The sequence below is a fragment of the Pagrus pagrus genome (assembly GCF_965226575.1).
Source record: "Pagrus pagrus genome assembly, chromosome: 20".
Lineage (NCBI taxonomy): Eukaryota > Metazoa > Chordata > Actinopteri > Spariformes > Sparidae > Pagrus > Pagrus pagrus.
This window is the reverse complement of record NC_140207.1, coordinates 9,296,552-9,321,661: the sequence shown is the minus strand read 5'-3', so window position 1 is coordinate 9,321,661 and position 25,110 is coordinate 9,296,552. Positions and strand designations below refer to the sequence as shown.

The 25,110-nt window shown below is 39.5% G+C and overlaps 2 protein-coding genes across 14 annotated transcripts in view; one reads left to right on the top strand and one right to left on the bottom strand.

Annotated features, from left to right (window-relative positions):
* rbm33a (RNA binding motif protein 33a) overlaps positions 1–9,744 on the bottom strand; it is a 28,547-nt gene extending 18,803 nt beyond the window's left edge. For all 4 annotated transcript variants that reach the window (XR_014621152.1, XM_084340271.1, XM_084340273.1 and 1 more), the window contains exons 1-8: positions 9,559–9,744; positions 6,747–6,825; positions 5,519–5,567; positions 5,062–5,135; positions 4,608–4,914; positions 2,504–2,671; positions 1,536–1,695; positions 683–912 (exon numbers count right to left, since the gene is read on the bottom strand). Coding sequence is in view for 3 of the 4 variants with exons in the window: in XM_084340271.1 (XP_084196397.1) it covers positions 683–912; positions 1,536–1,695; positions 2,504–2,671; positions 4,608–4,914; positions 5,062–5,135; positions 5,519–5,567; positions 6,747–6,825; positions 9,559–9,577 (1,086 nt within the window). In the remaining variant the exon portion in view is untranslated. The remainder of the gene's footprint in view (positions 1–682; positions 913–1,535; positions 1,696–2,503; positions 2,672–4,607; positions 4,915–5,061; positions 5,136–5,518; positions 5,568–6,746; positions 6,826–9,558) is intronic.
* Positions 9,745–11,172: 1,428 nt separating this feature from the next.
* LOC311249336 (uncharacterized protein) overlaps positions 11,173–25,110 on the top strand; it is a 37,836-nt gene continuing 23,898 nt past the window's right edge. For 8 of the 10 annotated variants that reach the window (XR_014621154.1, XR_014621155.1, XR_014621158.1 and 5 more), the window contains exons 1-4: positions 13,279–13,581; positions 14,196–14,273; positions 16,414–16,473; positions 17,107–17,173. Coding sequence is in view for 4 of the 10 variants with exons in the window: in XM_084340284.1 (XP_084196410.1) it covers positions 17,140–17,173 (34 nt within the window). In the remaining 6 variants the exon portion in view is untranslated. Of the gene's footprint in view, positions 11,244–13,278; positions 13,582–14,195; positions 14,274–16,413; positions 16,474–17,106; positions 17,174–25,110 lie in introns of those variants that run through there. The other 2 variants (XR_014621156.1, XR_014621157.1) reach the window with 2 other exon arrangements.

The window sequence follows — 25,110 nt, the reverse complement described above, 5'->3', positions numbered from 1 at the left end:
TATCATTTATGTACAATACTTTTGTTTTTGTGCACTTTTACACAATGTAGCCTTGGTAAAAATGTATCGTTTCATTCAGTGATCAAGTCAAAAATAACATAAAAATGGAAATGTTATCTTTCAACCTCACGATTAACAGGAAGTGATTATATTACCGACTATCCTGGCCCAGTTCTGAAATCTGATAACCTTCCAGTGTGTTACTGAAGATCATCACCTCTAGCTAAGAGTCACTTTTTTCCCTAAACCTTCAAAAGGTGTTGCATGAACTGATGAGCCATGTAAATCAAAGGATTAAATGCTTGGAGTGATATCTAATAATAAAAGCCCACAAGAAACTAAATCCTGGGCAAAGAACAAATTTAATTCTGTATAATACTGTCTAAGTGGACTACTGCCAAATGGTTTGCAGTAATCCATATATCAACACTGATACGGGGGAGCAGAGTGTTTTGACTTTTTCATGCGTAAACCACCATAGCTTTAGAGGTCTTGGATAGCAAGGAGAACAGCAGCAAACAAAACCCATGTGTAACTGTGACAAATACAAGAAGGTAAAAACTCAAACCATTTCAAATCATCTTACTCAGAGAAGCCCTTACGCTCCCTTTAGCTACTCTTTAAGAGGAGTGGTTCAGTACCGAGTGATGCTCGGTGCAGATGATCCTGTACAATGGCTTACCGGCATGCCCATGTTTCCCATCAGTGGGGGCCTGTGGTCGTGCATTCTTCCTCTGTTTCCTCTAAAGTCTGTCATTCCAAAAGGTGGAAAGCCTCCTCTTCCTCTGCCTCCTCGTCCTCCGCCGCCTCCTCCTCCTCCTCCTCTGCCTCGGCCTCCATAACGGTTTTGTCTCTTTTGTCGTTCTTGTTCCTCAAACTCCATGAGATCTTGCTTGGCCTTCTCAGACAGTTCTGATGACAGGTGAAACAGGCAAACACTTGTATATTAACCATCATGTAAAGCCATTACGGTGAAGGAGAGATTTGAGATAAAGTAAAATATTTCAGGATACACTTTGGCAGCTCATTAGGGCTGGGCGATATAGTTTTACAATATTACCAAAAATATTCACAAAACACAGAAATATTCAGATATGTCACAGAATAAACAATTAAGTGAAACACTAGAATATTCTAATATCAATAACTAATTGTGAGTAGTGTATATCTGTTTATATGAAATCTCCTTGAAAGCACTCACTCAACGCTCAGACTGGGCTACAAAGTCATATATCACAATATTTTTGACCAAATACATCTACATTTATCATCACCAGTAATGTGGATATAATGACTAAGTGAGTAAAGGCCAGTTTAACAAGCAGAACCGTCTGCTCAGAAAAATTATATCATTTTACTGTAATGCAGCCTTAAAAACCAGGACGAGGCAACACTCATGCCATATCACGATATAACAACATCCAAAATCTAGGACAATGTACAGTGTAGTCTCATATTAAGATAATTATAATATATCCATAAATATACACACTGTTACTGAAGGATAAATTATGCTCAGCAAATATAATTTTTACCTAGAGTTTCAGGGATATTCCTCCTTTTACTCGCATCAGCCAACCGAACAACAGCGCCATCCTTTCTCTCCGATTTGAACCGTATGCGACCAGACTCTTCGTCGTCCTCATCCTCCTCATCGGATTCCTCCTTTGTTTCAGGCACAGCTTCGTTTTCGACCTGCGGACATTTTCAGAGGTTAATTTCATTCCAACACATACCCTTCCCTGTTTTTACAATGGGAACAATTTGGGTCAGTAGGGACACACTTTGCTTGTTTGTGTTCATCTTCATCAAAATTTGCAGGGCATCACAAAATCTCCTCTTCTGTATTTGGCACAATTAGCCGGTAAGTCTGCCAAAATCCTGGTAATAAATATATATCATTTTTAAGCGCAAATGTAAAAATAAAATTAAAATAAAATAAAAAAATCTCTAGATCCAACTTCTAAAATGTGAATATTCACTGACTTTCTTGGTCTTCTGTTATTAAACCGAATATCTTTGTGTTGTTTGGGATTTCACAGAGCAAAGAATGAACCAATTTGAGAAACTGACTTAATGTTGAATAAAAAAAAAAAACAACAACAAACAAACAAATTATCCTTTGAAACTTAACTTTACACCTTAACCTACCCTGCTTTGAATGCAACATATTACCACATCTTAGAGTTATTATGCAGAATAAATCATTGATCAATAGCCCCTTGTCATGACGTTGTATTTAGGTGAGCTTGTCGCATGGCTCTAACATTGTGCATGCTCACTCACTGACATGGCTTACTGGGGTACATAATAGAATGAAGCCATCGTTATTGGTCACACCTGTGACCAAGTCAAAATGTTTGCTGTGAAAAGGGTGAATGGTTAACTATCTGCACCCTCTATGCTGAGTCTTAACAGCAGATTCTTTAAAAAAAATGCAATCAATCCACATCAACATAAAGTATAAACAAAGTGTACGGTGTTGTATAGACTCTCAGCATACCTCCTCTGTGTCAAAGACCTGAGAGCCCTCAGCTGTGTCTTCCTCCTCCTCTTCCTGCTGCTCTTCTCCCCCTACAGCCTCCTCCTCTTCCTCCACAGGGGCCTCTTCCTGTTGGACTCCACGTCCATCCACAGGCTGATCATCATAGGAGGTTTGATAATCATCATCCTTTAAAAGATCACATTGACAATACGTATTGATTAATTAAAGGGGTGACAACACCTCGATAAGGATCGGCCATTACTGGAAAACAGTGTCCTAGTGACTGTGTTGAAAATAAAAACATGTATTTATGATAAGCAATGCTGTTACGTGTTATGTGCCATATAAGCAAGAGACACATGAATGAGTTCAACTGACATCTAAGGGCAAGTTTTATGAAATATAGATGTACATGAATGTGTATTTTTTATCTCATTTGAATAAATGAAATAAATACAAGTGGGATTTACGATGATATGCTTCAGAATATTTGCAATTAAGACACAGAAATGTAATCTTTTTTTTTTAAGAAATAAGACTAAATTCATACAGAGCATAAAGGCAAACATTAAAATGTCATGGAGAGGATTTTGGGGAGACACCATGTAACCCCCCCCTCCACCACCCTACCCCCCACCCTCCCAACCCAAATTACCATAACAGTGGGAGCCAGGCTTCATTACTATTCCTGACAGCATTTGAAATTCAATGAGATGTAAATGTTTGACATGATATACAGAAATGCAGGCACAGATAAAAACACTCCTCCCCAGTTCAGTGATGGTGAAAATATCATTGACTGACTTCTCGCAAATCACTACGTTATTGGCTGCGCTGTAAGTTCATGACTCCGTGCCAAAAACATCTCACAGACGTAAACATTCTGGGAGATGACAAATCCGTTTTTACTAGTCAATAAAAAAATTGCAGTTCAACTTATGATGCCATCATTTCGTATAATTCAAAATATACATCTCTGTCATTCCACCAAACCAGCAAGCCCCTACTACTGCTGTAGGAGTTGCTTGTAATTCAACCATCCTATCTACATAACACCCTCTAACAAAAACTCATTGCTAAATAAGGTCAGACTGTAGGTCACACCATGGTGTTTGGTGTTGCGCTCCATTACCCTGCCAAACAGCAGCACATATTAATGCAGAAAAGAAAAAAAAAACTCTGAGCAAACCAGACGGATGGACAGGCTGCCCCAAGGGAACACAACAGCTTAATCCTTTAAACTGTACCGCATAGTACTCAATGAATACCGTGGCGAGCTAAATGTCAAGGCCAGGCAGTTTATTGACCTTGTAAACAGTTATTACACATAATACAAATACACCTCCACAGCTGCAGACATTTCCCCAAAATCCAAAATAGGCCTCCACTTGTGCTGCACACCCCCAGTAAGAAGGTCAACATCTTATCTGTGTTTGGAGAAAGGAGGAAGGCTAATATATCTCTGTCAGGTGCCAAACACCATCACACCTTGGTAAATGGACCATAACGGACATTTGCACATGGATCTGGTCTTATCTTTGATCCTCTTAGTCCTGGCTAAGAGGGAAGGGAAACGAATAAAAGGGAAACTCGCATCAATCATTAGAAAACTGTATGGGGTGTCCTCAGGAAGGTCAATAATCTTTTCACCTGCATGAGACTTTATCAGATCCAGTCTAAAGCCCGAGATAAAAGCCCCCCACATTAACCTCCGCCGATTGGCAGCACATCTCGCCGACACAAAGCAGCTTCTTACTCCCCCAAAGATACAGGCCCCAAGGTCACAATGGCACGGGGATTTGGAGGCGACAGCGGAGCATTACCTCATGCCAAACAAGCTGTCAACAGGAACTTTGTCAGCAAGATGGAGAAATTAACTGGAAGGAAGTGATAATGAATCTAATCCTCCCCTGCCCCAAAACACCAACCAACATCTCCTTCTCCTGAATAGATTTTCAATCCTGACTGTCCCCTTCAAGAGACAAGAAATCTGACATTATCTCTTAGATACAATAGAGTGAGACAGACAAGGGAGTGGGAGGACGTGTGTGTGTGTGTGTTTGTGTGTTTGTGTGTGCATCTGCTGGCTTTTACATGTGAGTAAGCAAAAGTGAGAACTCACTTGAAATTCACCATCTATGGGCTCATTGATTTGGATGTCTAGCACTTCGTCCTGGAAGCCATCGTCACCCTCCGCCTGCTCTTCGCTGTAATCCATCTGGTCTTCAGGCATCTCTGCATTGTCGTCCTGGCTGTATTCCTCCGTGTACTCCTCTTGCTGGTACCCCTCCTCCTCCACACCCCCCCCTTCACAGCCCTCTGCGCCCAGGTTCACGACGTCATCTGTGTAGTCTGCTTCCTGCGAGTTGTCCTGCTGGCCATAGGATGTGCCCAAGCTGTATGTGGCATTGAGGCTGACATCCTGACCGCTGAAAACAAACAAAAATATTGGGACTTTGAAGAAATCGAAATGATGTATAATTGTAAAATATGCATCATTTTGAGATTCACTTCGGCAGCTTTAAAACTAAAAATGTCAAAAACTTCAATAAGTGGCACTTATGTAATTAGTGTACCTCATATTTACATCTTCATCATCACTTTGTAGAAGGTCATCATTGAGCTCTTCGTCTGAAACCTCTGAGGGATTCTGAAACACAAATAAAAAGGAGCATTAAGCCGTGCTCTTTGAAAATCGTCTTCCTCAGTTGTTTGCTTGTGTAAGGTGTGGGGGCAGGGGACCACCTCCAACCCCAAAGGATGCTCTATTCCCATGTGGTGAAGGCAATCTGGGCAGGTCAACACAGTTCTTTTTTGTCCACTATACTTCCTCCTGGTTCACATCAACACCTCCCCCTGTGGAGGAGCCACCTGCTACAAGTCAACTGTTCACTTCTATTTTCTAAATCTTCTTCGACCAACACAAACACCCAATGTTTCGGATGTAATTTTCTGTTTCCTGCTTGTAAGCAGAGAACTCATACTGAGTGTCTTTTGGTAGCAATTATTAAACTCAGTGTAAACAAACCTTACCTTTTTACCTGACAGCCAATCCTCCTCCAACAAATCCTCTTCCAAATCACTTTTAAGGAGAAAAGACAAATAATAACAGGTCAGCAGAGTCAGATAACAGTATCATGTCTACTTACAAATGACTGAACGCTTAATTTTATGGCACTGTTCACCTTATCTTTTCTGTAGACTTGAAGGTTCTAATGTCTCTTTATATTTAGCAGCTGGAACACATTAATTTCTATATTTACTTTTTTTCTTTTCTATATTGTGTATTGTTTTTATTATGCCATGGACCTTCCTACGTGTCCTTAATAAAGTTATTATCTTATCCATCTTATTATCAGAATAACAAAACAGTTGTTAGGGGCAAATTATTTATAATATTCATAAATCAGTACCATAAGAAAGTATTTTTAGTGTAATAATTATGTTGTCCTGCAATAATCAAGTGCTGTTGATTTATCATTCCATCTTAAAAAATGTATATACAGTATGTTCAAAGTTTATATCAAGTTTCAAGTCTGTCAGGACATAATATATTTTGTAAACTTATAATTAAGTTTAAAAATGTTTTTATGCCTAAACAAACTAAATAAACAAACTCTTTGTTTTCATGACTGAATAAACAATCTGACCTTAGAGGACAACACAATTTCATACCGTTTTACTTTGTTTATATGTGGCGGACCCTGCCACCTTTCTATCTTAAAAACAGTGCTCTGGCGACCTTATTCACCTCCGAGCACAGCTTGTTTATTCACTTATGGAAAAGACAAATACTTCTGAGTTTGTATTGTTGCCTCATCAATATTGTAAATATTAAAATTCTGAGTTTGAATTTCTTCTTCAAAACTACATAGTGCCCCTTTAAAACTGACATATTTTTCACCATTTAAGTCTGAAAGTTACTCGCATAACTACGCATATTTTGCTGCAGCGTTGGTTTTGTGACCTTACTTAGTAAATCATGTATTTTAAGTTGTTATGGATACAAATAAATTGAAATATAAAGTGCACTTTGTGGGATGAGAAAATTATTCTTATTCTTCTCTCTCTGCTAAATATACTATTCAACCAAAGTTGCTGTTTTATCGTGTTATAAAATGGCGACATTTTGATTACAGGAAGATAGCAGTGTTACCCTCCAGTTGACCCGTCTTGATTTAGACTACCTTAGCAGGTTGTGAATTACATCCACATCAGCACTCTTCCTGTAGAGACATGAGAACACGATGAGACGACTTACCTCTCTAGATCGTCATCTTCACCTCTCCTCCTGCGTGACCTCTCAGCACCGGGTTTGTCATATTCATCAAAGTCATAATCTGCAACAGAACGGCAGTTTTACTAACAGATTCATGCTAATAATATGCTCAGACTTCACTGGCATACGTTGACATCAGTCTGTCCTACTGGCCTGCACCTTTAAATGTACAGAGGTACAGAGGATATCAGTACACTGACTGCACGTATCCCTTGTGCCAATCTGAATCAACAACTTGTGCAGCAAGTAAACAGATGCCATGTGTACCAACAGCATGGTACACAGCAGAGACGGTCAACACATCTTTCTCAGGGATTTTCATAGCTGAATCCAAACAGAAAGGTAATTTACTATTTTGCCTAATGTTTATTACCTGTCCAAATATTAAATTAGAGTATAGACAGTATAGACTTTACCAAGGTGAGTACAAGTAGTGGGAGAAAAAAGCAGATCAGGCACAGGGCAATGCTTAATTCCCTCAAAGTCAGACATCTAGGACAATTTTAAAGGAATAAAATAACCTCAACCCCACAGAAGCCCCCTAAAAGTTTTCCATATTATATGACACAATGTTAGAAACAATGGCAAACTTAAATTCAGGATGGGTCTGACACACAACATTCAACAAAGCTGATTCCAGAGGCACTGGTGGAAAAACACCAACATTACTACTACTATCAATGATGGCTTCCTTCTATTCCAGTGTCCCAGTAAGGCCAGTTGCAAGCTCCTAATTTCGGTACCTGCAAACATGGGCAGGCACCTGCAAAGTGGCATACAAACAAAGTGCATGCCGTCATTGCAATCCATGGCTGTGCCAACTGCACACAGCTCTGTTATGCGATTGGCTGGACCCAATCACTCCTATGTTTCCCTCCAAAAAACAAACAGAAAAAGACCAGAAAGAACACAGAAGCAAGTAGAAAACAACACGCATGCTGTACAAAGGTGAAACAAAGCCACTTTAAAAGTTTCGACAGACAACCACCCCATGCTACTTCTCCGCTGTGTTTGCTGTAGATTTGAGCACAGCGTCCACATGGACCAGAGTGAGGGTATGTGCAAAATAACTGTTATGGACAGTACATGAGCAAACCCACGGAGGTGGTGTAGTGAGGGTTTCCACAGGAAGCATACCACAAGATTAAGCAACGGCAGAGTTACAATGAGCCAGCATGAACATGCCCAGGACTCTGAAACCAAAGCAACTCAATGAAAATCAGCCATCATTAACTTCATTGTTTACACCTGAGCTTTTCTGCTGCGGCACGATGTCAAAATGTGTTCAAACATCACCAGCAGTGCGCACTCCCGGACCACAGTTGCCATATTGAGAGGGATTGTTTTTGTACGAGACTGTACATTTTATTGCTCATTCAGCCTTTAAGATGAGGTTGTGAATCTGGCCAACACTTAGATCTACATTGGTTGGTTCTTCTGCACTTGCAGCTCTCATGTCTCTCAGGACCAACTAAGACAAAACAGATGACTGCTGGATAAGTCATTTTCATCAGCCAGTTTGCTTAAAGGTGCCCTATGTAGTTTTGGGGAGGAAATTTCAATCAGAAGAGATTAATTTGTATGCCTAATCAAACTAATGTTTTTTGATCTTAAAGGACAACACAACTGCATACCGTTTTACTTTGTTTATGTGTGGCGGACCCTGCCACCTTTCTAGCTTCAAACAGTGTTCTGGGGACCTTATTTTGAAATTCTGAGTTTGAATTTCTTCTCCAAAACTGCATAGTGCCCCTTTAATGGACAAGAAAAGCATTATTTACAAACCAATACATCTAGCAAATATGACATGACCATGCCATATTAGTAATATTGACATATTACGTGACTACTTGCTGACTGTCATGTTTGCAGTTCAAAGACTAAACTGTGGTGTAGTGAAATTATATCTGATATGCTGAGTAGTCAAATCCTAATCAAAGCAGATGTGGAACAAAAACACCATGTAAACTGCGTCATATTGGCGCCCATAATACACAGACTTGAATTATGTGACAGTCTCAACCTTGTCAACAAGGCCATGAAATAAAAAAACAACCCTCACTGACTATCAGGTAAGTTTTGTACAGCAGCCAAAGAACTGCGTGTTCCCTGTTAGCCATATTGCGGCGGCTAACGTTAGCTTGTATGTGAGCCCAAACAACTGACACCATTGAGCCTCTGTTCACTTTAAAACATCATGTTAGCCAATTTAACGTGTCAAGAGTGATCTTTACATGCCAAACAGGACGCTAGAATTACAACAACGCCCCTCAGTCATTGAAGAAGGAAACACGATTAGCTACACCCATTAAGCTACAAGCTAGCCAGCCTGCTAGCTAAGTGCATACATTAAGTAGCTACAAACGCTGCTGTAAACAGACTCAAGCCGAAAATGTTGACTGAAATATTAAAAGCTTACGTTATCCCTCAACTTGGCCCGGAATTTGTTCGGTTAACTTGCTGCTTGTCTATACAATTCAGCGAATATAACCTCTCATAAATGTCGCTAACCACGCTAAGCTATATCACGGGAATAACTTACACCAAGCTAATCGCCAAGCGGTCACTACCGTTAGCCTGAAAATGTTATCGTTTATGACCAACAGTGTAAAAACACAAGTAGCCACCGATTGTTTGTTCAAGGTAAAGCGAATTTAGCCACCATAGCTGAGGTGCACTGTGTGGCCTACCATCAATGTAGCCGCATTTAACCCGCTGTTAACAGTGGCTAGCAGCGTTAGCTATTAAGCTAACATCGCTAGCATTGTCGACAAAAGCTGCTGACTCCACTCACCCTGAGCGTTGGCTGACATGGTGCAAGGCGCGTCCCGCTTCGAGTCTGGCTACAAAACTTCAGAGTGCATTTAATCTTCAGTGTTTCACCATGATGGCGGTATAATAGCGTGAAACTGGGCAAGGCAACAGCTTCTATGCCGCAATGATTTCCAGCCACGGACAGGGTACAAACATGGCAGAGCTGCGCTTGCAGCGATGATGCATTGTGGGAGGGAGAGCTCAGCCAGGCTGCACAAAAGCGAGCAGTCTGACAGGTTCATGTCAACACACTGGCTCACCGTTATAAATCTGACTTGTGCTTGCATGCTACAACTGCATGAAGTGTTGATTGAACTGTTGCATTGATCACATAATTGATCCATTGAAAACGTGCCTCACAAACAGGCTTAATTAATTCTGATTAGATGTATTCCCTTAAACGATTATGTCTTTATAAGAAGGTCTAGATCACACCTTTAAATAAATATGACATCCATATTGCATATTGCTTTGTGCTCCATGCTTATTGTGCACAAATAATTATACCATTGTGACTCATCCTGGCAGCCTGGTGAGCGCTCTGTGTGAAAGGGAGCGCTTTATATTTGCTTTATGATTTATTGAGATGGACATTCTGGAGAAAAGAATAGAAAATGCATTGGCATCTGTTTGCTTTAGGAGGTGTAATCAGGCTAAATAAACATCAGGTTGCAAGGATGGCATAATGAAGCTTGTGGGATGTCATCATTAGGTGTATTGGTATAAAATGTGCAGGTGCTGTCGCAGAACGTCAGGAGATTCAAACTGAGGAGATAAATCATATGGATAAAAGACCACAATGCAAACATATTACAACAGTGCTGGGACCTGATTATTCTCTGGACACATCTTCGCAGTCTGACTGTACAGTATGAGGCTGGGATACCGAGATATTCACGATAATCGTCATATTGAAAATTGAAACATTTATCATGTTAATAATGTGAAAAGTCCAGCAAAGTTGTTCGACCTCGTGCATCAGGTTGCCTTTTCATGCGTAATTGTTCTTTCTGTACACCTTTTTTTTTTACAGTTATGGTTACAGACTCTCTCCGCCTCCCTACGCTCATATTTTGAGGATAATTATTGCCAAAAAATAAGCAAAACAAAAGTTAAAGATAGACATTAATGCTTGCAAACTTCTATAGATATCATCATAATATCGTTATCGTGTTTTCGTTTCGTGATCTGACATCGTCTCAGCCCTAGTTGGGATCGTCATCATGCAGGGTTGGTTAGATGATGGGATAGAAGATCTGTCTTTACCATTGGAGGCCATTTTTAATTGCGCAATACATCTTTGCATGCATCAGAGCCCAGACGTTGGTCAAAGTTTTAAAAAATATGACCACTCTTGGTTCCCAGTTTTAGTGCTTTGGATGCCAAGATGTCTAAATGCTTGTCCTTTCCAAATCTTCACCAATTTGGCTGAAATTCAAAATGGCGCTTAATCTTTATTCAAGTCACTCCTTTGATTTTTCTTCCCTGTAAGGTCAAAGCCTTTTTTTTTTTATCTCTGACCAAGTTTTTTCCTTCTTCTTGCTTAAGTCTGGGAGTCAAAGTTGTTGTCTGAGTCTGCAGCTCGACTACAGCAGAATCCTAACGCCCCAAATTCCTCCTGGGCTGACAAACGTCAACAAAGACCCCGAGAGACACCAAAGAGAGGTGAGCAGTGAACTGAAGCCTCATTGTATTGGCTCATTATGGGGTCCCGCAGTGAGGAAGAAGCTATTTTGTAGCATCACAAGGTCAATATCTGAAAGCCAGGGCGATGGAGGGGATCAGCCGTGAGATTTTTAATTTGAGAAAGCGTAAAGGGGCTTTCCTGGTGAAAGACAGTCTGTGAATTCTAATGGACTGTGGGGATTGTACAGACAAGATGTTGAGTTGGCAAATGTTTTTCCCCTTTCTCTTTCAAAGTAATATGAAAGGCAATTTATCCACATGCTCCCAGACACTTCCTTATATGTCATGCACGGTAGCTAATGCTACACTCAAGGTAATCAGACCAATATAATAGTAGCGTATGATTAAAAATGGCAGCATATTCATGTTGTATGAACATGCACAAGCACATATATCCAGTTTTTCTCCTTGAAATGAGTGCAGGTGCAGGTTATCTTATTAATTAAAAAGATATTTTATCAAAAAATAATCACTCCTAACAGATTTTTCCAAAGCTGTATGAGATATTTCCGTGCTCCCTTGATTCACTTTCCCAGGAATTTTGATTTTACTTCCAAATAGATGTGAAAAGAGGAGCTGTCACACTCTATTATGGTGACCTCAATGATTCTGTGCCCTGTCCAAATCCAGCGGTTTTCCATAACAATGCAAATTAAAGGGTGCAAAGCCGAAGGAGACAAGACTTGTTATTTTCCATCCGAAGGACAGAGGTTCTTTACAACAAACTTGTCTGTACGCCTTGTGTATCCTTTGGCAGAGTTTTAAATCCAACTTGGAAGTTGTTTTGTGCGAGACAATACGTTTTTGCTGTCAGTTCGCGAGGATCAGCAACTGTCTTGAGAAAGTGATACTGGAGCTGTGGAGTGGGAGTGAATGGGCCTGCAATACATTATTCTGTAAGTGAAAGAAATGCAGCCAGTTCATTTTTTTTTTTAAGTCATTGTGCGTTGTATTTATCTGCAGACTAACTCTGTCTGAAGCCTTTTGAGGCTGATTTGGTGTCTGAGTTGGAAGCAGCTCTTGTAATGAGGGGCGGACGAAGGGATACGTTAGCATGTGGCCATACCAAGAAATATGAGCTTAACATAGTCCAGTGGGAAGATTTAGCAGATTTGTGGATGTCTGTTTCAACAGCACATGGGAGACTGTAGCTGTGAATCTTATATCTTTCAGTGGACACTGGTCAGGGATTAGAAAATCCATCCTGAGCATCTTTTTATGCAGAAAACCCGGTTTGTCTTTGTCGATGTCGAAGGACAATCCAACACCACATACCATTATCTATCTACCTATCTATCTATCTATCTATCTATCTATCTGATACGTTTTTGAATATTCACACATATCAATGCAGACATTTTGATATGTACAAAGCCTACGTAAACGCTACGAGTCCTGCAGTGATGTGCAGCAAAGTGTTGCATGTTTTTTACACAATGGCTGCCGCCATCACTGGCAACTGTAGCTGGTGACTCACATTTAAAACAAATGGCACCGGTCACAGGGGCAAAAGGAGAGTCTCTCTGTTGACTTTATAACCTCAGGGTCATATTTATTTGCTTTTATCAGCACATTATAAGGTATATATATATATATAAAGATCATATGGAAAAGGAAGATTATGATTAATTGTGTTAATTGCATCTTGACCATGTGATGTGCACAATTAATTGTGTGCTTTATGTTCATGTCTGAGGCAATAACATTCATCTGTAATAAAAAGCTTGTCTGATATTCCCACAGTGAATAGGCTGCAGTCAGTGACCCACATCTCAGTGCAATGAACTGCTTAACTCAGACTGTTGTTTTATTCAGTGCACTGTCAACAGACGGGGTGAGGAGGAAGAGGAGGAGGGACGTGTGTGTATGTGTTGGGGGGGGAGGGGCTTCCACACTCATCGCGCACTCTGATTGGCCGCTGTGTCCGGCTCCTCTTCCCCCCATTGGCCGCCGCGCGCCGTCACTCTGGATCTGTTATCACCGCTTCCCGCGCCATTCGGCGTGCACGCGCAGGACAAGCAGGCACGTAACCGCTTGGAGACTGTCTGGAGTCTGTCTGAAATTGATAAAATTGGAGATGGAGTTTTTTTTTTTTTTAACATCTCTCTGCACATTTACGAGCGAGCCGCTTGTTGGAAATGGGATTTTTTTTTTGTTCCTTCTTTCCTTCCTCCTCAGACGCCTTCGCCCACGAGTCGCCACGCTGAGCCCCCCAAAAATATTTATTTTATTTATTTTTTTTTTACATAAACGCTGTGAAAGTTTTTTCCTCCTGCAGTCTGTCAGCGGCAGACGAGCTTTCTTTACGCACAGGCAGGTAAGGCAGGCACCAGAGTGCCAAGTTGGATACTGCAGCACATTAGCTAAAAAAAAAAAAAGATAAAAGAAATGCGTTTATTTGTGAGTGTTAGCTGTTTTTAATGGGGAAAAAAACATCCGAGCTAATTGTTTAAATTATCCTTAAATGTCGTATCAAGCTGTAGTGATGTCTAACCGTTGAATAAGTCTCAGTGTGGTGTGTGTTTTTATTATTTAGTGCGATTTTTCACTCGTTAGCTCCATTTGTTTTGGAGGCTTGACCTCATTCACACTACTTCAGGAGGATGCGCAGGTGACGCACCTTTGCTGACGTGAGGTTGTTGATTAACCCCACGCGCGCTTTGAGCTACCTGTTACTCAGCAGACACCTGAGGGGGGGGGAAACCTGTCTCCTGTGGACTCAAGCAATTCTCTCTCTTTCTTTTAACCCTTTAAGCTGCACCACCTTCACAATTTATAATCACAAAGCAGCAAACAATACCTTTACTCCATGCACACGTGCTAATTGCACTCATCTAACCTAATCAATGTGACCCCCACCTTGGTGAGCTAATATGACTTCTTTATTTATGGAGTGTTTCCTCTTTTCCTGTCCTTGTTTATGCTCTGCAGGGGATCAGCCCGGTTCTCCCCGAGTTCAAGAGGAGTGCACCAACCAGAAGGCAGCCAGCAGCACCAGCACCAGACAAGGTTGGTTTCTGTCACACACTGAAGGCTGAGGCAGCAGTAGTGTGGTAACTTTTGAAGTGTTTCAGTGTTGTGGAGGTGTTTCTGCGTGGGGTTAAGTAAGGTTGATCACACCGTTGCATTTATTGTCAATTTTGGGAACATTTTGAGCCACTTGCAGCTCTAAATGTTTTTGTTATCTACCTTTTTAAAGTAGCTTCAAAGTACGTCAAAACATTTTAATGACATCACATAAAGTGTCTCATTCTATATCAGCATGTAGCTGTAACATACATATTTAAATGTAATATTAAATATGGCCGCATCGTCACTGTAAATGAACATAATCTTGATGTTTTGTGCATTGTTTTATTCACATTCTCAGAGGCTCATCCTGGCATATTTGATATATTTTGAAACGTTACGATAAATCGGTTTGAGCAATTCTTGCCCGCACTTTCGAAAGATGTTAACTGTCGTGCTGTGTCCTACCCAGACCGATGAGCTTTTGCATCTCGTATGTAAATCCAGATGGATTTGTCTGAAAGCAGTGTGTAAGTCAAAGGAAGTTGTGCTGCGACAGTGCATGTGTACCTGCATCTGCAGCAGCCTCAGAATCGTCTAGACGCTTTTGCTCTGTCACTGCAGTTGTCTGCAGACAGTTCGGTCATATGACACGGGGAAGCCTTCCTCCCTCCTCCCAGCGTCTGCTCTTTTTTGGGCAAGATGGCTGCTATAGCATTGTTGTTGTTACCCATGACGCATATGAATTGATGTGAGCAGGAAAAAACATGGGAAGGACGGTGAAGCGTTGTGCTTCAGTTGCACAGACCACAGCTGCTCAAAAATGTCATGCACACAGAAGGGACAGCGAGTGTTAACTCTTTAACGGGGTTTTCAAACTTAAATTTGTTGTGTTTAGTCGATCTGGATGATTATTTAATCGCTAGTCACCATTTTTGGGTTGACACTGTCCGGTTTGTGGGCAGTTCCAATGTTTTTTATGTAATTGTTGACTTGATGGAAGTTTCTCAGTTGTTTTTTCTACCGGCACGTTTCTGTCTGTTGTCGGGACGCTTGGTAGCCATTTTGTCTGATTCATCACTGCCAGTTGGTGCCAAAGGCTTCCAGGGTATCCCAAAATGTGTTGAGCAACCCATAATGTCTCTGTCTCTGTAATTGTCATCGGTGGCTTCTGATTTTGAAATATATTTAATCGTTTCCTACTTGAAGCCTCTCACAACTAAACACACTTACAGTAGGTTTCTTGGTGCTGACTACAATAACTTACACGCAGCTTGAAAAAAGTAAAAGCAGAATCTGTTAGCTGTAATTGTTAAGCACATTGTGAAGTCAGCAGTGTGACTACAAGTGTCATTTTATGCAATCTGAAATAATGTATGAATAGTTTTGATCATGAAATTAGCAGCTGTAAAAACATCTGTTGTATAAATGAGCGTATTCTTTGAATTTTGGACGTATCACTGACTTGCAAAATCCATTAGGTTGCGTTGCACATTAGCTAGAAGATTAGCTTATAAAATGTAACAGGTTGCATTTTATTATCACTTTATTTTTTTTACAGCTTTGTTGCGTTAGACTCAGTTAAGTGCTGTAATAATAGCCAGCGAAACTTATCTTAATACCATCAAGTAGTGATAGAATGATAATGTAAGAGAAGATAAGCCTCTTATTTCCACAGAAGGTTCAGTTCTGTAAACCGCAACCTGCCGTTTAATGGATTGAGGTGGAGGAAAGATTTTATATTAATCTTTTACAAGTTAAAAAAATCGTTTATTGCACCGAGCAATGAGATGTGTTTTTTTTTTTTTAAAAGTCAAAGAAGCTGCAATATTGTTTTCACAGCCCCTCTCTCTTCAGTGAGGGAGGGAGAGGCGATATTAACTTCTAAAAGTGCTCCCAGCCTCAGTCTGACATTACAAGTTACTTTCACTCAGTGAGTCTGTGATGTTTATCAGTTTGCCATATCGGTGACCAGCCTGGACAGATCTCTTCATTATCACCTACTTAGTGCATACTCGTCCGCTCCCAGACAGCTCCTTTAGTCTCGTCCTGTCATATTGCTTAATGGTTTTTGAGTTCTTGTTGATTATGTTTTCACTGGAGCGTACAGACACACTTAAAACATGCAGTATCTTTGCAGGCCTGTCCCAAACCTGATCCAGTGTCTGGCAAAAATATGAGTGGAATTGCAATTAGAGAGGTAAGAAAAAAAATGGAAAGCAGAGTTTCAGGAACAAGAATTTGTCTCTGGGTGACTTGTTGCAACTTCTAATTGTAGACTGATCTGCTGAATATACAGTTCATTATCAGATTATGCTTTTTTGACGGTATGGCTTCCAATATTGTTGTGGTTTAATGATGATTATATATCTTAAAATTGTAGCTAGCTGTGCATACAGTAGAGCACTTTGTTCAATGTTGGTGATAATTTGTTATATGCAGTCGTGACCATAATGCTGAGTGAATGGTTGATGCATTTCATAGTACTGCCTCTTAAATTTGATTTAATCTATTTAAAGTAAATATTCTATCAATTGACTACAGACGTTATTGAAAACAATTATTACAGTTATTTGCTTTCAAATAGTTTCAGCGATACTTTTTTATTTATTTATTATTATTTGCTGTAACTTTTCATCCACCAATGAAGCTTGAATGTGCTATAAGTCAACAGTATTATGAACGAAACTCGAACGGTGAAGCTTGATTTAATGCTTGTCCTTTAGTTTTCTTTCTGTTTATTTTCCCTGTCTGTCACAACTTAATTTGTCTCTTCACCATCACCGAGGAGAACAGTTGTTTGATGTTTTTTTCCCCCCTGTCTTTTCCACAGGATCCATGGTTTCTTGCAGCCTGACATGCCTTCATGTCTTCGACGCTGGAGCATGTCTGCCCGAATGGTAAGATCTGTGTTGACCTGTTCATTACAGCTCATTTGGGCACGTTAAAAGTTGAGAACAGCAATTCTAGGAATGCTTTAAGGTGCTTCAGTGAGTGAATGTGATTGCCTGAGGGAAATAGCAGCCTGCTGCAAAGACCAGTGTTTACAGAGGTTGAGCTCTGGCTTGCAATGCCAATTCTACATGATATGATGGTGAGGAATGGCTAATCAAATTCAGTGCTGTCATTCACTCGTCAGCTGCAATAATTTTTTATTAACACAGATTTGTGATCTCTTCATAACATAATCATGGATATGGATCTTGTAACTTTCACTTGAGGCTTAGCCGGAAAATGCTGATGCAAGAAGGGCTCTGAATCTTCATCCTGGTTTTCTATTGGCTCGTTGTCTCCACCCACAGAGCAGTCACGAGGTCTAACATCATGATGATGTCTGGAGAAAACAGGCTTTCATCTAGGCTCTAATGCTGCTTGAGCTGTAATGAAAAGATTTCTCGGGTTATTTCTGTGCACATACAGAGTAAAATTTGAGCATGTTTCAAAGCATTGTTCTGTACAAGAGCAGCACCTGCCATTGTCTGTTGCAAACGGTGGGTTGTTTATCTCACCAGCCTCTGCTGCGTGATGACGCAGTTTCCTTTGACATTGGTGTGGCATATTTTAAATCAAGGCCTTCACTGTATTTTAAGGAGTCTCCTGGCAGCCTGCCAAAACATGGATCCATTTGCCTGTTCCCTCCTAAGAGCACAACTGCACAGCTGTGACCCTTCGCTGGTCCTAGCCATCGATAGCTCAAAGCCAGCAGCGTCCATTTTAGGTTTAGGCTCTGGCGAAATAGATGAACTCTAACGTAGCCTGTAGAAAATGAGATCTGAACGCACAGCGTAAATCCTGCTGGAAAACGGCTCGACTCGACTTTTGTGCAGCAGACAAACTTTTCTGTGAAACAGATTTTAAAATAATAATGACCAAACGGGAACATGTGAAAAATGCTTGTGTAAATTGCGGGTTATGATCTATATGTTTACTTTTTGCCGATTTCAGCGCGATTAATTTGTATTTGGACGACGATTTTGATTCATTATGAAATTATATTATTTTACTTTCATGCCTTTTTAACTACTTCACCGCTGCTTTTGGTGGAATATTTAATATAATTCACTAATGCACATCAATAAAGATTTAAATAAAATGTCGAAACAGAAATTAAATTGCAACACGTATAATAATATATTGCGGTGGCATAATATTAACAGTAAAAAGTGAATTTATTTGCAGTGAAAATTTCGCCTGCGATGCACAGTTTGCGCTGTTTATTAGTACTTTTCATTTCAAAATAGAAAACAAACTACAAGTTAATCTAAAACATGAAGTGATGAGTAAGTCGTGGACGTGAATAAAAAAAAAATTCAAAGGCAATGAAAAGATCATTTCTTGATATGTTTGATGATTTAATCTTGTAATTTGAAATATTCACCAGGTAAATATATTGGAGGTATAATTAGTTCTCTACGTAGTTAAATCATGCTTTGCAGTACTTGGTAAATATAATAAATGCACATTTAATAAAAAAGCGAGTGGTGCATTATAATTATTATTTAACTAAAGAATACTTTTCAATATTTCACTCGAGTAATTAACAACATTAAAATGCTATTTTGTGTCAAATTTGTGCGATCATATTATGCATATATTTTTTATATTACTTCATTTTGCAAATATTGTGTAATAATACACGATGTCATTTTCGTTGCATTAACACACATATATGTAGTCTAATTCTAAAATCTAATAATGTAATAAAATATTTTTTAATCATAATGTTTATTGCGCTTAATGATAATTAAAGCAATTAAATCGATATATAATGCAGTGTGTATTCTATATTGTAACTACATTGCATTAACTTAAAATTCTTAGTATTAAACGCGATCTTTATATATTTTATAATAAAGCTACACAGGATGTAAATGCATGTTAAATGCTGAAATCTGCCCATCGCAACATTTATTTAAAAGTACTGTACATTGTGATGTGGAACTGCTAACTTGACTCACTGAAAGGTTTAGGTGACCTTTACCCTCCTGAATACTTGTTTTCGTCTAAAGTTAAGACCTTGTGTGAAAGCTAGACTGTGTTCTGATGCCACGTAACACAACAGTGGCTGTCAGTAACATATTAAGCTGGCCCTCTGCTCTGTTGCCTTGAAAATGGAGAGAGAAAAGGCACTTTGGGTTTGTGCATGTGTTGTGGTTTCATTAGGGAATGAAGGCATGTCGGAATTACCAAGCAATTTATTTATTTATTTATTTATTTGATTTATTTTTTCGCACGATTATACCTGTTGACCTTTTGTAGATGGTGCAAAACAAGTACTTCACCATATCGCAAGTTTAATTAGGAGCCAGACAGTATGGACATTTTAAATTGTAATCGTGCACGCTCAACTTAAACCTGCTTCAGCTGTTGTCAGACTTGAAACGCTTGAATGTATTAAATGGTAATTCCTAAACGATGAACGCAAACGCTTTTGATAATATGCTATATTGTTTTGCGTTGTTTAGTTGTGATATTTTTGCCGATCAGTTACAGTTGAGTGTGTTTCCTTTATGACTGTATTCGTGATGCCTTAATAATAGAATAACAACATGAGTGACTTGTTTATCGGGTGGATTTTTCAGACCATCTTGTTCTCTGCTCGAACGCAATTTCTGAGGTATGAAATTGATCTTGGGTCAACAGTAAGATCTTTGCCTGGAGATAGCAGACCGTTTTGTTCATCGTTAGCACAACCACAACACACCACTTACTGACAGAGCAGAGGGTTTGAATTTCAGGTGCAGCCACAACATCAATATCAACGTCACATGAATATTAGACCCTCATTAGAAGAAGGCTGCCTTTATGACGATACTGTGAATGGTTAAAAAACTTTCTTTTTTTTCTCAAAGGTAAGTAAATAACTTGATTTCTTTGGCTGCAGTGTTGTGTGAATGTTTGTCTGCATTTTTTCTCCACTGACCCAGCCAGTCTTAAGATGTGCACATGCAGCATGTCCGTTCCCACTCAGCTGCGTAACACTGACAGCTCCAGCAATACTTCCTGTTTTAATTTGACTGCAAATCCACCACTGACTTTTAAATGGAGTGTGCTCATCTATAACACCCTCATGAACGATACAAAGAAGGCTGTAGGCCTGGGTGACCACTGTTTGACTGCAGTGCAAAGCTGCATGCCTGCTTAAACTGAACAGCAGCCTGAACGAGCACTCACTTTCTGGAAGGAAACTTTTGGCCTGAGATGAACTTCTGCTATTTTGCTTAACTCTTAACTTTTCACTGAGTTCTTAACACTTAGCGCTGGATTGTAGGAGGAGAAGTCAAGTCTGAGAGAGGACTTCTAACAAAACCGTAGAATATCAGGCTCAGTGTAAAATCGTCAATACCTGAATGTTTGAGCTTATTTTTTACATAAAGATTTTAATGTTTTTCAGCCTTTTTATAAAAAACTGGCTGAAAAAACTGGCTGCTTTTGGTAAGAATGGGTCAACGCTAGTTATCTAACCCACCTTGCTCTTAGCTGGGCTGTTGGGCAGGCCAAACCCTGTTCAGCTTTGGTATAAAAGATTGAACGTAAAGTACAAAGTGTCCTTTAACCCTGTAGTCACACAACAGAGCATGGCCAATACTGGATTTTACAGCCAGACATTGATATTACATCCTGGCGATGACAAATCGGCAGATATTTGTTTAATTCGTCCACATTTTAGTTCAGAATCAATCAAATTCTGTTCTCCACAGTTTGGTACAGTTGAACAATAAAGTGATTGTTCTTGCAAACATCTGCTCAGACTGTAATCTGGTACTCTGAGAATCAGGGTGAATGAATAGTGAAACAGTTTGCTCACTTTTAAATTTAGTTCCTTTTAACCCTAAAGATGCTGCAACAGGAGTGTAACAAAAGAGAAACTATAAAGTTTTACATGTTTTTTTTCAATCTCAGGTGTGAAAGCAATATTGCAGCGGCTACTTGTAACCCTGATTGGCAGTAGGAGGTACAATTTTAAGTTGTCGACTTGCTTAAACGCTGAAAATCAAGTATTTCTCTCAATCGTTCTCATTTCTCTCCCTTTATGTAATGAATATGTAAAAAAAACATGGCACAGCATTAAAACTTCCCCAGTTCGAGAGCTTAACTCAAAGTTTCCTTCTAAGTTGGATATGTGAGACTTGAGGGTGAGCTTGCATTTTTCCCTAATTGGGGCTTATTTTAACACACCTGGAATACCTGCTTTCACTTTGCCATTTGACCTTTTGTGAATTAAGACGGCAAGTCAGAGTTAGAGCTCGTCAACCCCGCGGTACATCATAGCAAGAGGAGGCTGCACCATGACTAATTAGTAAATCTCACTCCTCTCTAAGGTGAGAAAAAAAAAATGATTTCCTTTGCAGCGAGGTGGGGGGTTGATGAGTAAATACCCACCTGCACCAAGTTGCAGTAACCTAATAAGTCTCCTTGGACTTTGAAAGTGAATATTTCATATTCCACTGATCTCTAACAGCTTTTCTGCATGTCTCATATTTGAGTCTCTATAAGCCATCTAAGATGGGTAAAAGGGAAACACAGACTGCAGGGTCTCTTTCCTGTCACACAATGGCGTGGAAAGGTCAGGCCTAATGAAGTCGGGGGTGTGACCCCTAGTATTCAGTGACTTTGCATGGGCCCCCATCCTACCGCTGCAACCATGCCAGTTAATCCCTTTTTGATCCTAATTGATAGGCATTAACATGATCCTTATCCAGGAGCTGTGTTTTGTCTTCCACAGCCCTTCTCTCTGGGTGTCAGTGACACAAAGTGTGAAAGCGTTAAACCAAATGTGAAATTGATATTTTTCATGTTTGTGTGCTTAAAATCTGCCTGCGTTTCCAAACACTCACACAAAAGTGCTCAATGTTCAGCGTTTGCCCTTTGAGGCTCTTAACAGGACTTAGCAGATGACCTCTAGAATCCGACTGTGATGTGAATGGTACCAGCCCATTTCCAGTTTGTTTTCCTTTGAGCCCTTTTATCTTCATCACTAGGTGATTACTGCGTTTAACTGTTAACTAATTACCCTCTTTAAAATGTTTGCACTGACTCTAAGTCAGGGTCCACGTCACTTTTCTGAGAGTGCAGACACTGCAGGATGATTTCAAACGTGCAGGTGTTGTACCTCTCCCCAACAGCTTCAGTAACTTCTTTTAAAAATATTTCATTGAAGTATCTGAGCTTCATACTGCTAATGCGATAACCCCTTTTAAATTTTAACATTTTATATTAAATATCAGTGTTAACAGGTCGTGTCTGGACACTTTTCGTTGCTTCTTAAAGTTTTATCCATTTTGACTTTTGTTTCTTGCAATTAGAAGTGGTATTCATCTTAACTAAACTGTGTTAGACCTCTTTCATGTTGGGACATCAATACCAAAGTGCTCCATTATTCTTTACTTCTGTGTTGGTTGTTATTTGCCAACAATTGCAGTAATTTGACATTTTGCTCTGCGTTTAAAAAGTGTACTTTATTAATTCTAACAAATACGATCGTCACAAAATGCCTGAAACTGAATTCAGTCGGAGCAGTGAATACTGAATATTGCAAAAGATAAATAAAGAGCAAATTATTCATTATATTTAGAAAAGCCTAATAAAATAAACTTTTCACAAACTCTTTATATTTATACAAACCAGTTGCGAGGAACCTGACATCGCTATACCTTCAACAAGTTTTTTTTTTCCTTTCATTCACACTGTAAATCGCTAATCAACAAATGTCAGACACCCTTTACATTGATTACTGACGGATTATTGTTGTTTATTGATATTTCCCCTCCCCGTATTTCCAAGATTACAACAGGTCAAGTTGTAGTTCATTTATAGCAAAAAATAGAGTACTAATAAGCGTTACCTCAAAGGGGAAGTAAAGATGAGTTCTTATAAAACGTACTGCGAGAGAAAAGTTTTTAAAAAATTTAAAATTGTAACCCTGGCGATATTTAAGGAACTTTTTCCAATGTGGACTGAGCACATTAATCAATGCAAAGTGCTTTTTAACAAAACTTTGTTCATTTTGTGGACACACTGAGGTCTTTTTAAGAAAGGTTTGCTATTTTTTTAAACACCTCTCTTTGCTTCTGCTATTTTTCCCGTTTCCTTATTTATAATTTGATTTTCCCTGATGCTTTAAAATATTTTTATGCTGTGGGGCATTGCCTTTGGAGTGAGCAATTACTGTAAGTAAACACAGACTAGCAAACTGCTACAGATAGGCATGATTCACATTTAAGATAGACGTTTGAGCTGATGCCAAGTCACAACAACTTTTGGGAAATGTTTTTGCTCTTGAAGATGTCCAAACATCGATCACGTCTGTTTTTATTTATAAATGCGTGTTTATCCCAAAAAAAGCTGCTGGTTTTTAAGCCTCTATATGGACAACCATATGTGTGTTTTCTTTCATTTTTTTTTTCCTCTTCAGCACTCTCAAACCTGCACAATTAAGAAGCACGCCTCGCCATTGTGCTCAGCAGTGTGCAACAGCCCACTTTAGCTGGAAAATGCCAGGTGTCGTGTTGGTTCTTGTTGGTTTCACACAGCGACTCGAGTCCCTCCCTGGAACGCAGTTCTCAGGTCTCCATAGGATTGAGTGTTATTTCCAGCTTGTTTGTTGCAGTGTATAATGAGTACTCTGTAAGGCCTGATGACATAATTTGGAGATTGCTATGGAAAAATAACTAATTACGGAGCTAAGAAACTACAGATTGGGACCACGCTTGTGTACTTCACTTGACTGGCACCACCTGCCCTCTATATGTCACACTCAAATCACTTATCCCACAGTTGTGAAAGCGAGCTGGTGTCTGCCAGTTATGTGCAATCCCCAGCAGACACGTGCACGCACTGAATCAGTAGTGGGCTGGACTTGACAATTCTGTCTTTTCCTTTAGGTTTTATTTACCCATAAACAAAGAATTGGATGTAGATGACGTACAGGATTGAGATTCTGGTTGATTCGTGATAGCAGGAGGAAGAGAGCTCCCTTCAGTGTTGCTGTCTTCACTGAGACAGTGGTGAAAGTTGGGGAAGTCAGAGCATCGGAGGGAAAATTCTGGAAATATTTCACTGGATGGTGTTTGTCAGTTGTTGTGGCTTGACCTGCTGGTGTTTTTCTTGCATTCTGTCAAAAATATATTTCCACAAGTATTTTGGAAATACACAATGCAGATACATGGTGATACACGATTATACGCAGCACTGCATGAGGAGTTTGCTTGTGAATTTCGTTCCTCTGCATTATTTTTTTTCACCACGCTACCTGCTTTAAAAAGTGGCAAAAGTAGTTCATGAATATAAAACAGTTTTCTGTTTGTAAGATGTCAGTGTGAGATTGTCTGAGCTTAGAGAAAAGAAAAGCAAGTTTTTACATTTACGCCAGCGTTGCACTGAAAATTTTAAATTGTAATAATATTCAGCTGTGTGAATAATAATTGGCTGATACCTAAGGTGTTCATTTGATTCCCACTCTTTCAAAGATTATGTTTATTATGTTTTTTCTGAAGTAAAATGTCTAAAACCGACATGACCTTTGTTATATATGTATTTTATTGAGTTGTGTACTTACACTACCCCAAACATTTACAACAATGTTCACACACCCAGATAAATTCATAACTTAATTCAAGCTAATGGTGCGGTTTATTCGGTCGCCTGTCGCTATAAGAGTCGGAGAGTGTGGAAGGACGTTGGCGTGAATAAAACTATGAAACTTTACCTTGTCCGTAAACCTTTCTGCCTGAGTCACGTAGATGGATTTACATCAGCAATTGTGGTTGTTGAACAACGAAGACAGCAACTCCCATGATCCCACACTACTTGAAACCGCATGTTTTGTTACTATTTT